Source organism: Eubalaena glacialis, chromosome 1, assembly GCF_028564815.1.
Source record: "Eubalaena glacialis isolate mEubGla1 chromosome 1, mEubGla1.1.hap2.+ XY, whole genome shotgun sequence".
Classification (NCBI taxonomy): Eukaryota; Metazoa; Chordata; class Mammalia; order Artiodactyla; family Balaenidae; genus Eubalaena; species Eubalaena glacialis.
In genome coordinates, this window is record NC_083716.1 from 109,631,197 (window position 1) to 109,650,641 (window position 19,445).

The window sequence follows — 19,445 nt, forward strand, 5'->3', positions numbered from 1 at the left end:
TGGGCCTCCTGGTGTCCCTGATCCTGTTCCTGGAGTTGCGGACATTGCCTCACCGTGCCCTGAGCATGTGTTCTTCCGTCTTTCACCTTCCCCCCCGAGGCCCTTCCCTCAGAATGTGGCACATAATGTGGAGTTAGTCAGTACTTTACTGCCTTAGAGAAAGTGAGGGTGAGAACTTAGAGTGACCTCAGAAAGTTAACCCTGTAAGGAGAGGTAAGGCTGTGGGAGGAGGGCTTCATGACAGTTTTTGAGACGCGTCTGAAAGACCCTGGGATGCCGATCTTGGTGAGACTGTCTAGGAGGCTGGCACTGATTCTTGGGGCTCAGGTGTCTGCTGTATGCGGAGCATGGCAGGCTCCCCAGGTCACTCTTATGGTTAGGAGAGGAGACCCAAGAGGCTGAGCTCGCTAGCGAAGGGGTGGCGTGGAAGGTGGCAGAGGCTGTGTCCTGTGCCCATCGCATGTGCAGGCTGCTCCACGCGTGTCAGATGTAAACGGATGACCCCTGTCTTGGGCATGCTAGGAGTCGCGTGCGGGAAGCTGTGTGGCCCTGCCTAGATAGTTGGTGCTGGTTTGTCATCACTGTATCCAACGGTGTCCAGGCCAGGTGTCCCTCCTCCCAGCTGTCTGCCTGGGGGCTTCGCTTGTGAAGTTGGGCCCTGAGCAGGGCAGGCCAAGTGACAGAGAGGTGGCCCAGTCGTGTCTCCCTCATCCAGAAGCCGATGGCCTGGACGTGTGAGCACGGGCTCCACCTCCTTGGAGGCGGCTACCTCATCTTCGTCGGGCATAGCCAACTCATCAGCAGCCAGCTTTTGACATTTGATACGTTGGATCCTTGAAATCGTTTTAGTGCTTCTGAGCTGTATGCTGAGATTGCTTTAAAAAACTCAACTGTAATTTAAAAGGCTTGTTTCCTTTGACTAAGGTGGGGCCAGAGCTGATTAGGGTGAGCATTTGTGCATCCTGAATTCCGTCTTTAATTGCAAAGAGCTGCTTCCCTTTCCACAGTAAGAAAAGAAGAATGTGATATTAAATCCCTTAAGTTACATGCAGGGACATTTTCCAGTTCATTTGGGAGTATAGTTCCTTATTTTGATTCTTTTTTTCAGAAGCTGAACAAATTGAAAGGAACATTCACCCCACTGCGGTGATGCTTACCAGCACTGTTAATTTACTGCAGACTCTTTGTCTTTCTGCTGGAGTCCATGCTGAAGTTATGCAGAGCGAAGCCGTCAAGACTCTGTGTGGGCTGCTGCGAATGTTGGTGGAGAGTGGGACGACAGACAAGACATGTATGCAGTGGACAGTTGTGGGCCACAGAGTCAGAAGTGGGCTGTGGATTTGTCATGTGTTTGTGTGTGTGTGTGCATGTGGGGGAGTGTGAGTGTGTGTGTCAGTGTCATAGGGCTGCTGCTGTAACAAATTACCACAAACATGGTGTATTAGTTTGCTTGAGCTGACACATCAAAGTACCACAGTCTAGCAGCCTCAATAACAGAAATTTATTTCTTCACAGTTCTGGAGGCTAGAAGTTCAAGATCAAGGTGTCAGCCGGGCAGGTTCCTTCTGAGGACCGTGAGGGCAGGAAGGACCTGTTCCAGGCCTCTCCCCTGATTTCTGATGGTTTGCTGGCAGTCTTTGGCATTCCTTGGCTTGTAGATCTCTGCTCTTATCTTCACATGGCATTCTCCCTGTGTGTGTCAGTCTCCGAATTTCCCCTTTTTATAAGGACATCAGTTACATTGGATTAAGGACTCACCCTAATCTAGTTTAGCCTCATCTAAACTAATCACATCTGCCATGGCCCTGTTTCCAAATAAGGTCCCATTCTGAGGTAGTAGGGGTTAGGACTGAACACAGTTCAACCCTTAACAGTGGGTTAAAACAACAACTTCCTTCTCTCAGAATTCTGGATACCAGAAGTCCAAAATCCAGGTGCCGTCAGGCCTGTGCTTCCTCTGAACACTCTAGGGGAGGGCCCCTCGATTTCTCTTTGAGCTTTGGTAGCTCCAGTGTTCCTTGGCTTGTGGCCACATCATTCCAGTTTCTGTCTCATCTTCACTTGGATGCCGCCTCTGTTCTTTTCTGCCTCTTATAAGGGCTTTCATTGGATTTGGGGTTCACCCTAATCCAGTATAATGTCATCTCAATCCTTACCTTACTTACATCTGTGAAGAGTTTATTTCCGAATAAGGTCACGTCTGAGGTTCTGGGTGAACATGAATTTTGGGGGATACAATTCAACCTACAAAAGTGTTTTCACTATGTGAATGTGAGTATGTGTAAGTGTGGGAGAAGTTGAGGAAGTGAGTGGAGCAAACGTGTGTGTGTACGTGTGCAGGTTTGAGTGCGTGTGTGTGTACACGTGAGTGTGAGTTTGAGTGAGACTGAGTGTGGGTGTGGATGTGTGTAACTGGGTATGTGTGAGTGATTGTGAGTGGCCGTGAGCGTGCGTGCCTGAGACGTGCTGCGGTGCGAGTGCCTGTGCATGAGTGTGGGTGAGTGTGACTGAGTATGGGAGAGAGCATGTCTGAAGGGTGGTGTCCCTGGAAGCCTGGAGAGCAGGAGGGCTGGGCCGTGGGAGCTGGGGAAGGGGAGCTGGTCCGGGATCTGAGCAGGTCATGTGGCGTGACCCCACCTCAGGGCCTCTGCCAGCCAGGAGGGCTCGGAAGCCCCAGGTGTCCACTAGTGGAAACCCCGGGAGGAGCAGATAGGGTCATGCTCTCGGCAGAGTCAAACGGGGTAAACTAAACCCTGTGAAAACCTCTTATTCTCATTCTACTATCGTCGCCTTCTTAACTTGGATTGGAAATTCATGATGCAGATCAAATATAAACAAGCTCATGGGGAATATTTAAAACATGTGAGATTTACAAACTATACCCACAGATGCCCTCCCACAGATAACTGCTATTGAATTGTGAATTGTTTTCCTACTGCTTAGAGACAGTAAGTAGATGAAATTCCTTAGCGAGTTTGAGTTACTCCATGTACCTTAGAGATTTTTAAAATGTAAAGTGTTCCTTGAGCTAAGTCGCAAGTCCTCCTGTTCCTCTCACTTAGAGTAATTGAAACTGTAATATATTTGTAAAGGAGCTTATTATTGAACATAACGTGATGTAGCTAAGTTAAAAGTTGCACTGGGCATTTATTTCTGGAAATGGGGTGCCAAGCTGGTCTGTCTTGCTCTGGCAGCCTCCCCCAGCAGGCTGGTGTGCCGGGAGCAGCACCGGAGCTGGTGCACCCTGGGCTTCGTGCGCAGCATCGCCCTCACGCCGCACATGTGCGCCGCCCTCAGCTCCCCGCCCTGGATCGCGCTGCTCACGAAGGTCGTGGAGGGACACGCGCCTTTCACCGCCGCCTCGCTGCAGCGGCAGGTAACTGTGCTGCCAGACTGATCCCCGCTCAGCGTGAGTTTGGGGACTGTGGGAGCCCCATCAGAGGTGGCATCGAGCTGGCCATCGTCATTAGGTGCTTGAGGGCAGAAAAGAACTAGAACTAACACAGTAGATTTTCTAGAGTTCAGAGGCTGAGGATATTGATTATTTTAAATTGATTTGGTTGTTAAACCTTCGTTGACTTGCTTTCCTGTGAAGTGATAAATCCTACCAGCTGCTCTGATCTGCTTCACAGGAGTTGTGGTATAATTGTCTTGAGAAGAATTAAACTAAAAGGAATTATTCTTTAATTAAATGAATGTCTGCATGTGTAATGTAGCTTATTTTTTAACCTCTGATAATCCATATCACTAGTCAACTTGGATGTAATTATCTTGCTGTAAAATAATGAATATTAGAATTTTCACATGATTCATTGTGTTACAGGAACAAAAACTAAAGTAAAATCTCCTAATCTGTCAGACGGTGGCTTTCTTTAATGCTCGCTGTTTTCAACTGCCTTTACCAGATCTTAGCTGTACATTTACTGCAAGCGGTACTTCCGTCGTGGGACAAGACGGACAGGGCAAGGGACATGGAGTGCCTCGTGGAGAAGCTGTTCGGCTTCCTGGGGCGCTTGCTCACCACCTGCTCTTCAGACGTCCCGCTGCTCAGAGGTGGGCGGCTCTCCCCCTTACCGGGGTCCTGGGTGAGCGAGCGGCGTCACGAGGCCCTCCTCCACGTGTCTCCCGCAGAATCCACGCTGAGGAGGCGGAGGGCCCGGCCGCAGGCCTCCCTGACTGCCACGCACAGCAGCACGTTGGCGGAGGAGGCGGTGGCGCTGCTCCGCACCCTGCACTCCCTGGGCCAGTGGAACGGACTCATCAACAAGTACATCAACTCGCAGCTGCGCTCCGTCGCCGCCGGCTGCGCGGGGAAGCCGGCGGAGGGGGTGGGTGCCGCGCCGCCTTTCACAGCGGCTAGTTTTTCTCTGTAGAATGCTGATTTAACCTTCAGATTACCTTTTTAAATGCTGCGTATTTTGTTCAAGGATGTATTTTAGAATACTTTTTACTGGAAAAAATTATTGAGGAAACTAACATAAAAGTGAATTCGGCTTAATTGCGAGTGTGTAGGAGACAGGCAGCCCCTGGGCTCTCGTCTACAAGCTTGCTGTCTGTCTGCATTAGGCTCTGTTAGAGGACTACTTTCCTGACTCTGAGACCCCTGAGGTGGGGGGCCTCATGGCAGTCCTGGCTGTGATTGGAGGCATTGACGGTCGGTTGCGACTAGGGGGACAAGTCATGCATGATGAGTTTGGAGAAGGCACCGTGACTCGCATCACCCCGAAGGGCAAAATCACCGTGCAGTTCTCCGACATGCGGACGTGTCGCGTTTGCCCACTGAATCAGCTGAAGCCAGTAGGTGAACTTGTGTTCGGGTTACTAGGTAATGAGGCAAAGGGGTTTTATACTAGACCTGGGAAGAACTTGATTCTTGTAGTCTAGGTTGGCCTTCTAGGAAGCTACCCAACTTGAGGAAAACCATCTATCTTTCTTCCTTTGATTAACAGGGCCTATCTCACAGGGTTGTATGTAGATTAGTAGTTCGTGTGTCTTATTTTAAGCCTCAAAAGACATGAAAGGGCATTAGCAATTTAGAGGGTCCTGTGTAAGTATAAGTTAGTTTTATTTATTTCAAAATGTGAATTTATGAAATTTATTTTTTATTGAATGACTCAACTTTCAAAAAAACCTAAAAATGACTCCTTTAAAAAAAATGATCTTTTTTCATGTTGAAAATGCTTAATGACTATTGTTGAGTGTGACATGACTTATGTAGGTAGCAGCTACTGTTGTCTTAAATCTGTGAATTAGGGATCCATAGGGAAAGTGAGTGATTTATATTACTTTGATGTAACCTAAGTGCAATTTGCCTATATCTTTCAATAAAATACTGTTTTTGATTATTATAGGAATATATGCGTGTTGTAGAAAATTTGAAATGTATAGAAAATACCTAAGAAGTTAATAACTACCACCATGATGTAATTATTGTTTAACAAGTCGGTAAAGAAAAAATTAATTTAGGTTATATTTACTATATACGTAAGCCTTTATCTTGCCTTCAGGGTCATCTTTTTAAAATTATTTTCAGATCTAGAAAGACTTACGAATATGTGTGTTACTTCAGAATTAAGACTCATAGTTATAACTTTCAGAACATTCATTTGTCCTTCTCGTTGGACACACTTTGAAGGTTTCTGTGCTCCCTCTCCAGCTCCCTGCTGTGGCGTTCAGCGTCACCAACTTGCCCTTCACAGAGCCCATGCTCTCGGTCTGGGCTCAGCTGGTGAACCTTGCTGGAAGCAAATTGGAAAAACACAAAATAAAGAAGTCACCTAAACAGGGTTTTGCAGGTCAGTACATGCCTTTCATGATGAAACAGCTACAGTCTTAACTAGTGTTGTTTGGACAGTGTTTGTTGTTTTGTCAGAGCAAGTTCTGTCACTGCTGAAGTCTTTGGGTTCAGATGGATGGCCATTGGTTGAGTGACGGTGGATGTGGAGATGAGAGTGTGTGATGCAAAGAATGATGCCATGGCGGGGGTGACACCTGAAGAACCCCAGGCCTCCCCACCTCCCGGTGCTGGCGTTCTTCTGTGCACACTTTTTGAAGAGGAGTCTGTGTTCTTTCCCCCTCCCCATTTACCCCCCGGCCTCATCACAGCCATACCCAGCAGGGCCTGTGTGTTTGGACCTGCCTCGCTTGGTGTCTGGACGCTGGCCACCCGTCGAAGACCCAGGCCACTCGTGCTTGAACTCTTCCTCTTCCACTGCTCTCTTGACTTTCCTTACATTGCCCCTCACATATTCTTTGAGAGTTCTTCTCCCTGACCATTCTTTGCACATTGGAAATCCTTGTGGTTTCATCCATAACTTCTTGATCTTTCTGCCCACTCTTCTTGAGTTTTCTCACCCATTTCTCCCCATTCCTGTAATTGCTGCTGCAGCGTTTATGATGGTAAACACCTTTAACTCTGGATCTCCAGTTCACATCTCTGGCTAGAGGGCCAGGTGCATGTAAACCACAGCATGTCAGCAATTCAAGTTTCCATGGCATTAACATGGAACTTCATCCCTTAGCCCATGTTTCCTGTCACAGTGAATAAACCTGTCTGCCAGGTATTCCAGCTTGGTGCTCCAGTGGCACCTCTGGCTCTTCCTGTGCCCTCCCATCCCACATTCCCACGTCCCCACGTCCCCATGCTGCCTTCCATGGTCTCCAGCACGTCCTGCTTTGGAACGCTGCTGCTGTGACTGTAGTCTGGCTCTCCTTGTGGTCTGCCTAGCATCCTTGTGGTGGCTTCCCTAGTCTGTTCCTCAGTCCGCCCATGGACATTACTGCAGTCATTTGTTTAGATAAGATTCTGTAGGGTGCGATGATTTTGATGAGTTAGAGAACTGTATGCTGTGAGTATCTGACAAAAGTGTCTCATAGGGGTCTTGGGAAGACAAGGTGAAAGTATTTTATTTGTGATGTAGGTATCTGGTTGAAATTTCAGCAATTTGGGAAATATTTGATTATACTAGCAATAGCTAACATGGTTCTAACTGTGTTAAACCGTCTAATACTCGCCCCATCCCGAGGTAATGCATGGGGAGCGGGAAAGGGAGAAGACCTGGGGGAGGTAGAGGATGCTTACCCACAATACTGGGAAAGGCAAGTCCTACATTACGGACAGGCTTTGACGTGGTCAGCTGAGTCCCTCAGGGCAGTGCCTTCCTCAAGGCTGTACAGCTGCTGAGGGGGAGAGCCCAAGCAGCATGTTCCATTCCTGCTGAGTCCTTTTTTTTCCCCACAGGACAAGTAGACTTGGACCTGCTGAGGTGCCAGCAGCTAAAGCTGTACATTCTGAAGGCGGGCCGTGCTCTGCTTTCCCACCAGGACCAGCTCAGGCAGATCTTGTCTCAGCCAGCTGTTCAGGAGGCCGCAGCTGCTCATACAGGTATCTTGTTAAGGAGCCCTTCTGAATCTGTCAGAAAGGCAGATACTCCAATAGGAAACAGGCAAGGGACATGAACAGGCAGTGCATAAAAGGGGAGGTACAGATGGCTTCTACATGTACAAGGAAGATGTGCAACCTGGCTAGTAATTGATGAAAAGTGATAGACAAAGCCGGAGGGGATTTGGTGGGGAGGGAGGGAAAACAGTGCTCTAGTGCCTCACTATTTAAAGTGTGGCCCAAGGACCAGTAGCATTGATGGCACATAGGAACATGTAGAAATGTGGACTCTCAGGCCGCGCACCAGAGCTAAGAAATCAGGATCTGCATTTTTAACAAGGCCCTAAGGTGGTTCTTATGCACGTAAAGTGGCACTGCTCTAACACTTTGCTAGTGGGAATTTAAGTTGGTACAACCATTTAATGGGCATTTGAGGAAATGTTAGACTTCAAAATGCATACACACACATACCTGTATCTGTATATCCAATGATTAGCAAGTCATCTTGTGGGAATTTATCACATGAAAAGGCATGGAGATACATGTTTACAGATGCTCATTATGGCTTTTTTGTTGGTATTGTTTTTGTGATGAAAACTGGAGACACCTAAATGCCCATTATTAGGTGGGGTACCCATGCAGTGGAATACCATGGTGCCATTCACAATGATGATATATATGTATATGTTAATGCCATGGAAACTTGAAAATGATAAACAAAAAAGCTCATTGCTATGTATATCAGTTTGTAGATTTGCCATAGATTCATCTGCTTACCAAAATAGTGACAGTAGAATTTCAGCTGACTTTATTTTCTGTGTACTCTTCTATATTACCTCAATTTTCTGGAATGAGTTCCTATCACTTTGAATAGAAAAAAAACCAAAGCTATGAAATATTTTTTGATTACCTATTATTGAGGGACATTGTGTTAAATATTATGGGGAGCAAGATAGTCCTTGTTGATGATTTTTTACTCTCTGGGGTGAGGGTGGGGATAGAAAATGGACGCAGATGGCTCTGTCCAAGGTACGGGCCTGTGTGCTGTAAGACATGTGAGCACAGGTTCACAGGCGTCTGGGGGATGCTGGCAGCGGAGGGCTGGGGAGAGCAGCCTCGGAAGTGTGTGGCAGCCTCTGGGTGCAGGGTACTGAGGTGTCTCCGTCCCGCGGGAGGAGACGGTAGGAGCACAGGTATAAGCAGTAAGTATGTGGGTACTGAGCTTTGTAAGGAGCTCAGCGTTTATCGAGGACTGTGGGGCTAAAGCTGGAGAGGTCAGTTGAAGTCATGTGGTAGAGTGCCCTGACTACCAGAATGAGAGGTAAGGCTGACTGGGGAAGCTGTGGCAGCGCCTGTCATGACAAGGACTGATGTTGAGGAAGATAAATACAAACGCTAGTGAGTTATAGGAGTATTTGAAACAGGGAGATCATGGAGATGGGGGCAACTGTGTCAAGTGATAAGGTGTCTTCCAGGGGAAGGCATGAAAAATGGAAAGAAGGTATCAGTAGACACTGTGATGGTGTAGTCTTTTAGATGATATCTTTTTGGAAAACTAGTGAAAAGTCAAAGATGGCTAATGTTTCAAGCTTGAGTTATAGGGAGGATAGGGAGGAGGGCTGTTGACAAAAATTAGAAAGTCCAGTGGAGCGTGGGGTGTTTCGTTTTGTTTCCTAGACTTAAGAGGGCATTATGAATTTAATTATAACATGCTGAGTATGAGGTAAATCTAATGAAAGTGCAGATTCATTCCGTATTAGACATTAGGGATCTTGAAGATAATCCACAGTGGTATTAGAAGATCAGGAACCAGAGCCCAGGGAATTGGATTGGCTGTTCTGTGGTCACCCCGATGAGGAGCTATGGCAGCACTGAATCAGGGTTACCATCCCACGCTTGGGGCAGATCAAGGGCTCCAGATGGAGCTGTCTAGAACAGGGCTTAAAAAATCCACCACAGCCACCTGTTTTATAAAGTTTTATGGGAACATAGCCGCACCTGCTTGTTTACATGTCATCGCTGGCCGCTTTCACACTTCAGTGGCAGAGTTGAGTAGCTGTGACAGACCCTGTGGTCGGTAAGCCTAAACTGTTTACTCTCTGGCACTTCGAGGCGATTTACAACCTCTGGTCTAGAGGATTAGTTGAAATTGTAACCAAACCTGGCTATCAGTGGTCCCAGGGCAAACAAGAAGTGCCAGACACCTCACCCGAAGCTGCTCAGATTACAACAAAAGACATCACCCTGACCACACGTCATATTTGGAATCGGTGTCAGTTTATAGTCTGAACAAGGGTTAACAGAAAAACCAGGGCTAGAGATACAAACTTGGGAGTGTTCATAGAAGGGGTTTCTGGAGCAATGAGTGAGCACCAAGATGGAGAAGGTTAAGAACTGGACCAAGGGCAGGAATCTAGGAGGTAGCTTTGGTTGGCTCTAAAGACGCAGACAGATGAACTAAAGAAGGACTGAGGCCAAAAAGCAGGGAGTGGAAAAAGCGCTGAAGATTTTGGTTGTCTGATGCTTGATGAGGTAGAAATCATACCTGGTTTAACATGATCAATGCACTATCTTTTGTAGTAAGGAAATGTTTGCTGTTGCAAATACAGTGTCATCCATATTTTGTTTTTAAATTCAGATGATGGAGCAGCTGCATCCCCTGACCTTGGGGACATGTCTCCTGAAGGGCCACAGCCCCCAATGATCCTCTTGCAGCAGTTATTGGCCTCGGCCACCCAGCCGTCTCCAGTGAAGGCCATATTTGACAAACAGGAGCTTGAGGTACAGTCAGTAGCCTTGGCAATTTTAATCCAGTGCATTAGATTGTGAACAACTTTTTTTTCCTAGATGTGTATTTTCTTAAGGATATAGTCTGAATTTTAAATGATATGCCAAAATAATTCTTATGACTAGGTAGGTTTTAACCATGTTTGTCATAGAATATTACAATACTAGTTAGAGAATGAATGAGTTAATATTTAATCTTATTTAGAGTTTCTGTGAATTATTTGTAAAAATTAACTAGATTCAGCATTTGGGTTAATGCTCAAATATTCATGGAGGGATCTTTTTCCAGGAAATACTATTACTGAAAGAGCCCCATTAGACCTAGGAATATGGCGCTTGCTCATTTGTTTCACTCCCGCCAAAGCCTGTCTTGAGCATGCCTTGTTGCTGCCAGGCTCTCAGCCAACACCCTGTTTTGGAGCACGTGCACTGCACTGCATACTCAGGGGTGGGGCTGTGGGCATGTTCCCATAGAAGAGACTGACATCTGACCAGGTCTAAGCATGATGGGAACTTTCATGGCCCGCCACGTGGAGGACTAGATATTTTAAAAAATACTTCTTGCTTTGTACTACATCAGAAATTCTGGACAAAATGTCAAAGACAAAAACAAAACCTTGGGGGCTTCCCTGGTGGCGCGGTGGTTAAGAATCCGCCTGCCAATGCAGGGGACACGGGTTCGATCCCTGGTCTGGGAAGATCCCACATGCCGCGGAGCAGCTAAGCCCGTGCGCCGCAACTACTGAGCCTGTGCTCTAGAGCCCGTGAGCCGCAACTACTGAGCCCGCGTGCTGCAACTACTGAAGCCTGTGTGCCTAGAGCCCGTGCTCCGCAACAGGAGAAGCCACTGCAATGAGAAGCCCACGTATCGCAACTGAGAATAGCCCCCACTTGCTGCAAGTAGAGAAATCCCGCAGCAGCGAAGACCCAGCACAGCCAAAAATAAATAAATAAATTAAAAAAAAACACACACAAAAACCAAAACCTTGAGTGCTCAATTTGGCAGGCAGACAATACCGTAGTAGAAATCTTCAGAGACTAAGACCCTGTGGGGAGCCAGGATCCAGAGTGAGCTAGGAAGCTGGTGGGGGGCAAAGGGAGAAGGCAGGAAATGTTGGGCATGGGGGCAGCAGGAGAGGAGGGTGCCGGGCCTTCTCCAAGTAGGCCTGAATGCCAGCTACTCCTTAGGTCTGAAAACTTGAGATGGGAGATCAGGTTAAAGTTGCTGCAAGGCTGTGTTGCCAGTCACCTATCAGATAAAAACAGGACACTGAGCAATGAAGAGGGTGTTGGGCGGATGCACCCCAGAGCCATGCTGGGAGGTGCCCAGTGTTACGGGGAAAGATAAGACTCGGAGGAAACAAGGAGACCTAGAGTTGTCCTTTAAGAACCGGGAAGGGCTACTGTACCAGAGAGAGAGCTTCCATTGCTTTGTCTCCATTGATTCTGATGGAAATTCAGCTGACATTCTTATTGTTCTGTATGAAATGTCTTTCATTTCCTCTGGTTGCATTTAATATTTTCTGTTTTTCTTTTGTTTTCTGCAATTTGACTAAGTGTGCTTATGGTGTATGTGGTTCCCCCCACCCCCCCATCCTCCTTGGGGTTTGCTTAAGTTACTTGTAGCTCTGACTTGATTTTTTTTTTTCCCCCACCAAATGTGGGTACTATTGACTATGATATTTTTTCCTGTCCCGCTCTCTTTTGTTCTTTTCTGAGATTATTGCTATAGTCTGCTAGATTATTAGTGAGTTTCTGTTATTTTTAAGTCTCTTGGTTAAATGGCTTGGTTAACTGTACTGAACTGTTTTAAAGGTCAGGGTGTGCTGCTTTATTGGGTCTAATCTGCTGTAAGCCACCCAAGAAATTCTTTATTTTATATTTTCAGATCTCATATTTCCATTTGGTTCGTATTTTATAGTTTTATCGTTATTGACAGTTCCCATCTCTTCACCCTTTATATTTGTCTTTCACTGTATATTTTAAAACATATTTCTGATTGTTATGTTAAATTTCTTATTTGCTAATTCTAATGCCTAGGCCACTTGTTGGTCTGCTACCATTGGCAGTTTTTCTTCTGATTATTGATTCTGCTTCTTTACATATCTAAAAAAAATTTATTGTATTCTGGATGTTTTGGATATTATGTCGTATGGGCTCTGGGTCTGTCACCTTCCTCTGGAGAATGCGGAATTTTATTTTTGTAGATGGTTCAGTACCTGGTAGTTTTCCTCAGTCTAAGGAGACTTGGTTCTCGACTTTTTGGTGATGATTTATTTTTGTTTTGCCCTTAGTCCTGGTTCCTGGTCTCTTAATTCTGTGGGATTTAGAATCTCTTCTGAGGTTTCAGTGGAGACCTTTACATCTTGAGCAACGTGCTGAAACTTGGTTGGACTGGGATGTCACACCGTCTCCCTAGCCCTGGGCCTTGCAGCAGTTTCTTTTGGCTGGGTTCTTGAGTCTCACACACGCTCAGTTTTGCCGCCCGCCAAAGATTCGAGGGTAGACCGCATGTGCATTTTGTGGTTCTCCCTCACCTCTACCTGCTCTGGCAGGCCGCAGTCCAGTGACAGTGCCCCTGTTAGCGGCTTGCCTGTGGGCTTCCCTGTGGTCAAGGTTGCACCTGTTCCTGTTTTCTCCGGGACCTTCAAACAGTTTTTAAAAATATTTTGTCCAGAAGTCATAGTTATTATCACGGCAGAGGCTTAGTCCAGTTCCCTCTCCATTACCAGAACCAGAATCCCTAGCTTGATCTGGTTCTGAGTTGTAAGCTTTTAGGAAGCCTGTCACTTGCGAGTTATTCGGACTTCACAGCAAAACCCTAGGCTTTTGACACTTCCCAAGCACTGGAAGGCCCAACAGTGTCTTCTGTTTCCTCCGAATGCCTTCCACACGTGTTCAGTTAAAAAAAAAAAAGCAAGTCTCAGTGCTGTGAGAACAACTGAAGAGAAGGGGCAGAGAGCTGCAAGTGGACCAGGGGGAGGGCTCCCTGTCTGGAGGCAGGCAGTTCCCAGCTGCAGGCCACGGTGAGGCATGTATTCATTGATTCACTGCAATTTGTTACCCAATATTCTTTATTTCCCTCCTTTTTTTAATACCGTGTTTAACCCCCAGAGTGGCTTTTCTGCCTTTGAATAGTTGGGAGTTGATTTGGTGGCACACGAGAGGGTCCTGTGCCATCTCTGACCTGCGTGCAGAGGGAAGAAAGCGGGAGGCTGTGGGCACTGACCTGTCATGGGGAAAGGTGGGGGTCCCTTTCTCCCACCCCATGAGGCCTCTCACCTATGTTTGCTCGCTCAGCGTTCCTGGCTGCTGTGAAGTTTCCTCAGTGGACATTGATAATTAGCTCATTTACTAGGTAGGCTCTGTGTGTACTGAAGCAGGAGTTATTTGACCATTGAATCTTTCCTCTGCATTCAACTACGAAAGTTGTCTTTGTTGTTTTTAAACATGTTCTATCCATTCATTTAAAAGTACACATGTAAGCCAGGGCTTTCTATAGTTTTGTACTGCAGTTCATAGTAGTGGTCTGTACTTTCCATTTCCCTGGACTTCTCAGTCCCCTGATTTAGAAACCCCCAAGCTCCGCTCTCATTTGCCCAGGCTGCCGCGTTGGCCGTGTGTCAGTGTCTGGCTGTGGAGTCTACTCACCCGTTGAGCCCTGTGTTTGAAGACTGCAGCTCCAGCGAGGCCACGACGCCTGTCCCTGTGCAGCGTGTTCGCCCAGTTAGAGCGAAGAAGCACAAGCAGCCTCCTGGTCCTGCTCTGCCTGTTGTGGTTCAGCTCATGGAAATGGGGTTTCCTAGAAGGAACATCGAGTTTGCACTGAAGTCACTCGCTGGCGCCTCTGGGAATGCTGCTGGCTTGCCAGGTACTGGGTTTTCCTGTGGGTGTTGGACTTAATGCGCCCACCCACTTGTTTGTAGGCTTCCCGTGAAATGCTAACGTCAGAGGCCCCTCGGGAGGCAGGCGCTGTGGTCCTCACTGTGGTCATGCTGTGTGTGCTTGCTCCTAGGCGTGGAAGCCTTGGTTGGGTGGCTGCTGGACCATGCTGACGTGCAGGTCACGGATCTCTCGGATGCAGACACGGGGTCTGAGGAGTGTTCAGACGAGGAGGTGGTGGAGGATGTGGATGACACGGCCTATGCTGTGGTCAGTGCTCCCCTCATGCCCATCTGTCCTGAGCTCTGGATTCCTCTGCACCACTCCATGGGTCCCTCTGCGGTTCTGCTGGGCACGAGGCAAAGCTACGAAGTGCTGCCTGGGTTTTCTGTCTCTTAATTACTTTTAGCTTTAAGACAGACCCTTGTTCCAACATCTAATGATGTTGGGTAGCCATTAGAGGAGATCTTAATAAAAAATCATTATTTACATGACACATTGACTTCTGATCTGAGCCAGTTGTTTTATGGGATTAATTTGGATATGGCTCAGAAATTTTCTATACTTTCAGCTTTTGAGATTTATTCTGCTTACAATCCTGTTGCTATTAGTCTCTTTTAAATAAAGAATTTTATAGTGAAAACATAGAATAATATTTTATACTTTCTTTTTTAATATTATAGATTTCACAAACTACTTTCTTTTTAAGTAGGTTTATCTGGTTCACCATTTTAAAAAATGTATTTGTCTTTTGTAGTCTGCTGGCGCTGTTGTAACAGAGAGCCAGACGTACAAAAAGCGAGCTGATTTCCTGAGTAATGATGATTATGCTGTGTACGTGAGAGAGAATATTCAGGTGAGTAATTGTCTTAGGCTGGAACTTTGTTTATGTTTCCATTCAGCAAATGTCTGAGCATCTCAGAAAGTGAGAGAGGGAGGGTGCAGCACCCAGCAGGCGAGGCCACTGTGGCTGCAGCAGAGGACGGGGGAGCAGAAGATGAGCAAGGGGGGGTGGGTACCAGAGCCAGAGAGCAAAAGGGGGCTCGTCCACAGTGACGTGGCACACAGCCCTGTGCTTCTCGGTGACCCCCATTTTGGACACTTTTACAATCTGTTTTTGCTTTTAAAAAAAAAATACTATTCTCATTGCCATCTAATTTTAAACATTTAGTCATGCTCTTTATGTAGTCCTTTTTAACCTTAAATCCTTTCTTTTCCTCTTTTAATTCTTTTGTTCTAGTTAGTATACTTCTGGGAAAATCCCAGAAATCATCTCATTTCTCCTGTAAATATGTCAACAATATGTATCCCTAATAGATAAAAGATTTTATTTTTAACATAACGACATTACTGTTACCTAGCATTGCCTAACAGAATAAACAATAATTCCTTACTATCATCTTATATCTAATGCTTGCTCAAATTTTCCCAATTTTCTCAAAAATGGCTTGTTGTAGTCATTTTTTAAGAGTTGGATACGAATAAGGTCACGCATCTTACATTTGGGTGATGTGTCTTTTTACCCTAGAACAGTTTCTCCCTCTTTTTTTCCTTTTCATGCCATTTATTTGTGGCTAAAATTACGTTGGCCCACATCTTCCTCCCTCTCCTCTGCATCTCCTGTAAAGTCAAAGTGAGGGCTGGAGGGTGAGTGGACTCTGGCTGCATCTTAGGAAAGAATGTATCGTACGGACCAACATGCAGCATCACTTGTCGTCTATGCCATCCTTTCTCTATTAAATTGTCCATCTTGGTGCTTCAGTAGCCATTAATGTCATTATCTAGACCCATCAAGAAGGGTCCCACAATAGTGATTTTCTAAATTCGTCATCCCTTCCAAATTTATTAGCTGGAGTTCTGTTCGTTGAAGAAAACTTTCTTATCAACTCTGGTTGATAAACTATAATATAGTTTGTATACACAGAAAAGGCAGAATAAATGGTTGTTTTTTGTTTGTTTGCTTGTGTTATCAGTTTTCATAGTGGTGAATTGGTGCCCTGGTACTTAAAAAGATGACCAAGAACCTTTATTTTGCTTATTATCATTATGATGCATTTATTGGCTGTTATGGATTTGATGTGTTTCAGCCATTTTCCTTTTGGTCAGGTTGTTCTTTTGAGGGACCCCTATTAATCTTTGATAGCTCCCTTGCTTGATGGCACGAGTTGATCCAAATTCATCTTGTATATTTCCTGCCCCAGACATCGAACCAGGCAGTTTTCTAAAGAGCCCCGGTTCCTTTTAGTGTAAAATGATTCTGAGAGCATGCTGGGGGGTAGAGGAAATTTTTCTTAGGACTAGAGTAATACTACTTACAATTGATCATTTTACCTGTATACTGGACTGGATTTTTAACTTAATTTTAGGTGGGAATGATGGTTAGATGCTGTCGAACATATGAAGAAGTGTGTGAAGGAGATGTGGGCAAAGTTATCAAGTTGGATAGAGATGGATTACATGACCTCAATGTGCAGTGTGACTGGCAGCAGAAAGGAGGCACCTACTGGGTTAGGTATATTCATGTGGAACTTATAGGTGAGAACATTCTTCATTAAGTTCTTTTGTCTTTAGTAGTTAGATTCAGAGTTCCCAGAAATGAATGCTAATTATAGTTCATTTTTTTTATTGGAATCTCTAGGCTATCCTCCACCAAGCTCCCCTTCTCACATCAAGATTGGTGATAAAGTTCGCGTCAAAGCCTCAGTTACCACACCGAAGTACAAGTGGGGATCTGTGACTCATCAGAGTGCGGGGGTTGTGAAAGGTAATGTTCCCCAGGCAAGAAAACTCCAAGTGCCAGCTTCTCATCAACTAATGTAACTTTTAATTTTTTCATTCAAGGGCAAGAAAAACAAGTGGAAAGCAAGCCTTATGATACATAAATAGTGTTGTTTTGCTTTTCAGTGCTCTGTAGACCAGGAGTACACCTGTTGTTGGACAGAGTCAGATGTATTAACTCACTGCAACTTGGGAGGATGCATACCCTGGAAAATGGGGTGTCTCCATAAGTGGGTGTAACAAAGACTAATGGGGTTTGCATTGTGTATTTTGGGAGGGGTTCAAGGAATGGGGTAACTCTAAGAATCTTAATGAAGATTATTTAGAAGGAAGAACAATGGACTCACAGTGAGGTTATGATGAGCAAGGAAGCAGAGCAGCCAGGATGGGTTTGTGGTTTGGATTAGATTGAATGTGACCAGATATGTTAAAGAGTAGTTCTGGTTTTATCTCAGTCTGTTACAGTCTCAGGGTGGCCTTGTCTCATGTTGGGGTTCTGTAAACTTGTTCTGTCCATCCTTCTGCCAAATGGCTAGCTTCCTCAGTGTTCTTCTCTCTTTTCTTAATGCTGTGTAAGAATTTAGGACTAAATTTAAGAAATGGATGTGTGCAAATGTTACGAGTTAGCAACTGGAAACACAAAATTCTCCTCAGCTTATATTTAATGTGATATTCTTGAGATTTCAGATCAAACACATGGCATAGTTTAAAAGGTATACTATGTCCGTTTTAACAATTGCATGAGAAATGATCCAAGTATATGTGTGGTTTTATTTTATCTTTAAACTCCTTCAGTGCTATTTTTCTTTGTTTTTTCTTTTCTTGTCTTTTTTTTTAAATATGTGCTGTGTTAGTTTTGTTTTTTTTTTTAACTTTTGGGTTTATTTATTTATTTATTTATGGCTGTGTTGGGTCTTCGTTTCTGTGCGAGGGCTTTCTCTAGTTGCGGCAAGTGGGGGCCACACTTCATCGCGGTGCGCCGGCCTCTCACTGTAGTGGCCTCTCTTGTTGCGGAGCACAAGACTGCAGACGCGCAGGCTCAGTAAATTGTGGCTCACGGGCCTAGTTGCTCCGCGGCATGTGGGATCTTCCCAGACCAGGGCTCGAACCCGTGTCCCCTGCATTGGCAGGCAGATTCTCAACCACTGCGCCACCAGGGAAGCCCTCTTTGTTTTTTCTTGTTTCAGTCTTGTAGAAAACTCTGTCAAACAGCTTAGATTAGAAGTGGCCGCAATGGTGGTGCAGGAGTGTTAGTATTTCTTAGGTTACCTAAGAACAAATACGCTATTTAACATTTTACTTTAACAGTTTTCTTTACTTAAGAGATTCTTCAAAGTTTTACAAATCAAAACAAAGATAAATTTAAATAATAACTTGGTTTAGAAGTTAATGTTTGGAGTAGCTTTCACCAAAGGTTAATAGATGTCTTAACGTTATTAATGTAATTTTTATTCCCTAAGATAACTGAATGGAGTTTTTGCTTGGCGTAATTAAACAAACCTTCTTATTGCGGAAAATTTCAAACATATACAGAAGTAGAGAATATAGTATACTGAGCTTCTGTGTACCCATCACCTGGCTTCAACAGTTGGTGAACTCCTGGCCAAAGTTGTTCATCCATGATCCCCTCCCTCCGTTATTTTGAAGCTAATCCCTGATTGACATCATGTGTTAGTTCATCCATAAGTATCTCAGTATGTCTCTCTAAAAGAGAAGTACTCTTTGTAAAACAGAAATAACTATAATATAATATCCCATAGCTAGGTATAGATATAATTTTAATTTTAGGTTTTTATTGGTGACAAAGATGTTCCAGACAATTTCTATTCTGTCCTAGCTTTCAGTGCCAATGGAAAAGATGTTATTGTCGACTTTCCTCAGCAGTCTCACTGGACTGGGCTGTTATCAGAAATGGAGTTGGTACCTAGTATTCATCCTGGCGTTACGTGAGTTTTTATTTTTTATATTGCTAGATTTGTTTGGGAGGGATGGTTTTCTTTGGAATTAAATTTAATAAATGACCTCAGCTTTTTCTTTTCAACTCAATGGCTATTTTAAAAACAGGTGTGATGGCTGTCAGATGTTTCCCATCAATGGATCTAGATTCAAATGCAGAAACTGTGATGACTTTGATTTTTGTGAAACTTGTTTCAAAACCAGAAAACACAACACCAGGCATACATTTGGCAGAATAAATGAACCAGGTATAGTAGACTGGTTATGTTCTCTTTCATCAAACTATCATTAATGAGATAATTATTGTGGAAACAAATGTACTTAACTTTGCTCTTTAAAGTTCATATTTATATGGTGAGCACTGTACTGTGTGCACAGCAAAACAGGAAAGATGGTCCTACCCACTTGATGAATTGCTGTTTTTTCTTCAAGCAATGAGTGGTCACTGGAGCTAGAATAACAGGGTTTGTTTGCTTGTATTTCCATAAAAAACAGTAAAAGGATCTCAAGAAACTAGTAAATGTTTCGTTGGATGGGATGTGGAATTGGAGAGACGGAGAGTGAGTCTTTTTATTTGTATATCTTTTAGTATATATTTTTTTATTATGGTAGAATATATACAACATAAAATTTGCCATTTTAATCACTCTTAAATGTACAA

General features: G+C 44.7%; 1 protein-coding gene across 6 annotated transcripts in view; it reads left to right on the plus strand.

Moving 5' to 3' along the window:
- Nucleotides 1-19,445, plus strand: part of HERC2 (HECT and RLD domain containing E3 ubiquitin protein ligase 2) — a 215,612-nt gene that overhangs the window by 105,235 nt on the left and 90,932 nt on the right. For 5 of the 6 annotated variants that reach the window (XM_061182985.1, XM_061182986.1, XM_061182987.1 and 2 more), the window contains 15 exons: nt 1,109-1,291; nt 3,195-3,376; nt 3,906-4,053; nt 4,132-4,328; nt 4,567-4,797; nt 5,657-5,795; nt 7,241-7,384; nt 10,020-10,162; nt 13,772-14,039; nt 14,184-14,320; nt 14,808-14,906; nt 16,417-16,585; nt 16,689-16,814; nt 18,666-18,774; nt 18,893-19,032. In XM_061182985.1, the coding sequence (XP_061038968.1) occupies nt 1,109-1,291; nt 3,195-3,376; nt 3,906-4,053; nt 4,132-4,328; nt 4,567-4,797; nt 5,657-5,795; nt 7,241-7,384; nt 10,020-10,162; nt 13,772-14,039; nt 14,184-14,320; nt 14,808-14,906; nt 16,417-16,585; nt 16,689-16,814; nt 18,666-18,774; nt 18,893-19,032 (2,415 nt within the window). The remainder of the gene's footprint in view (nt 1-1,108; nt 1,292-3,194; nt 3,377-3,905; nt 4,054-4,131; nt 4,329-4,566; nt 4,798-5,656; nt 5,796-7,240; nt 7,385-10,019; nt 10,163-13,771; nt 14,040-14,183; nt 14,321-14,807; nt 14,907-16,416; nt 16,586-16,688; nt 16,815-18,665; nt 18,775-18,892; nt 19,033-19,445) is intronic. The other variant, XM_061182988.1, reaches the window with a different exon arrangement.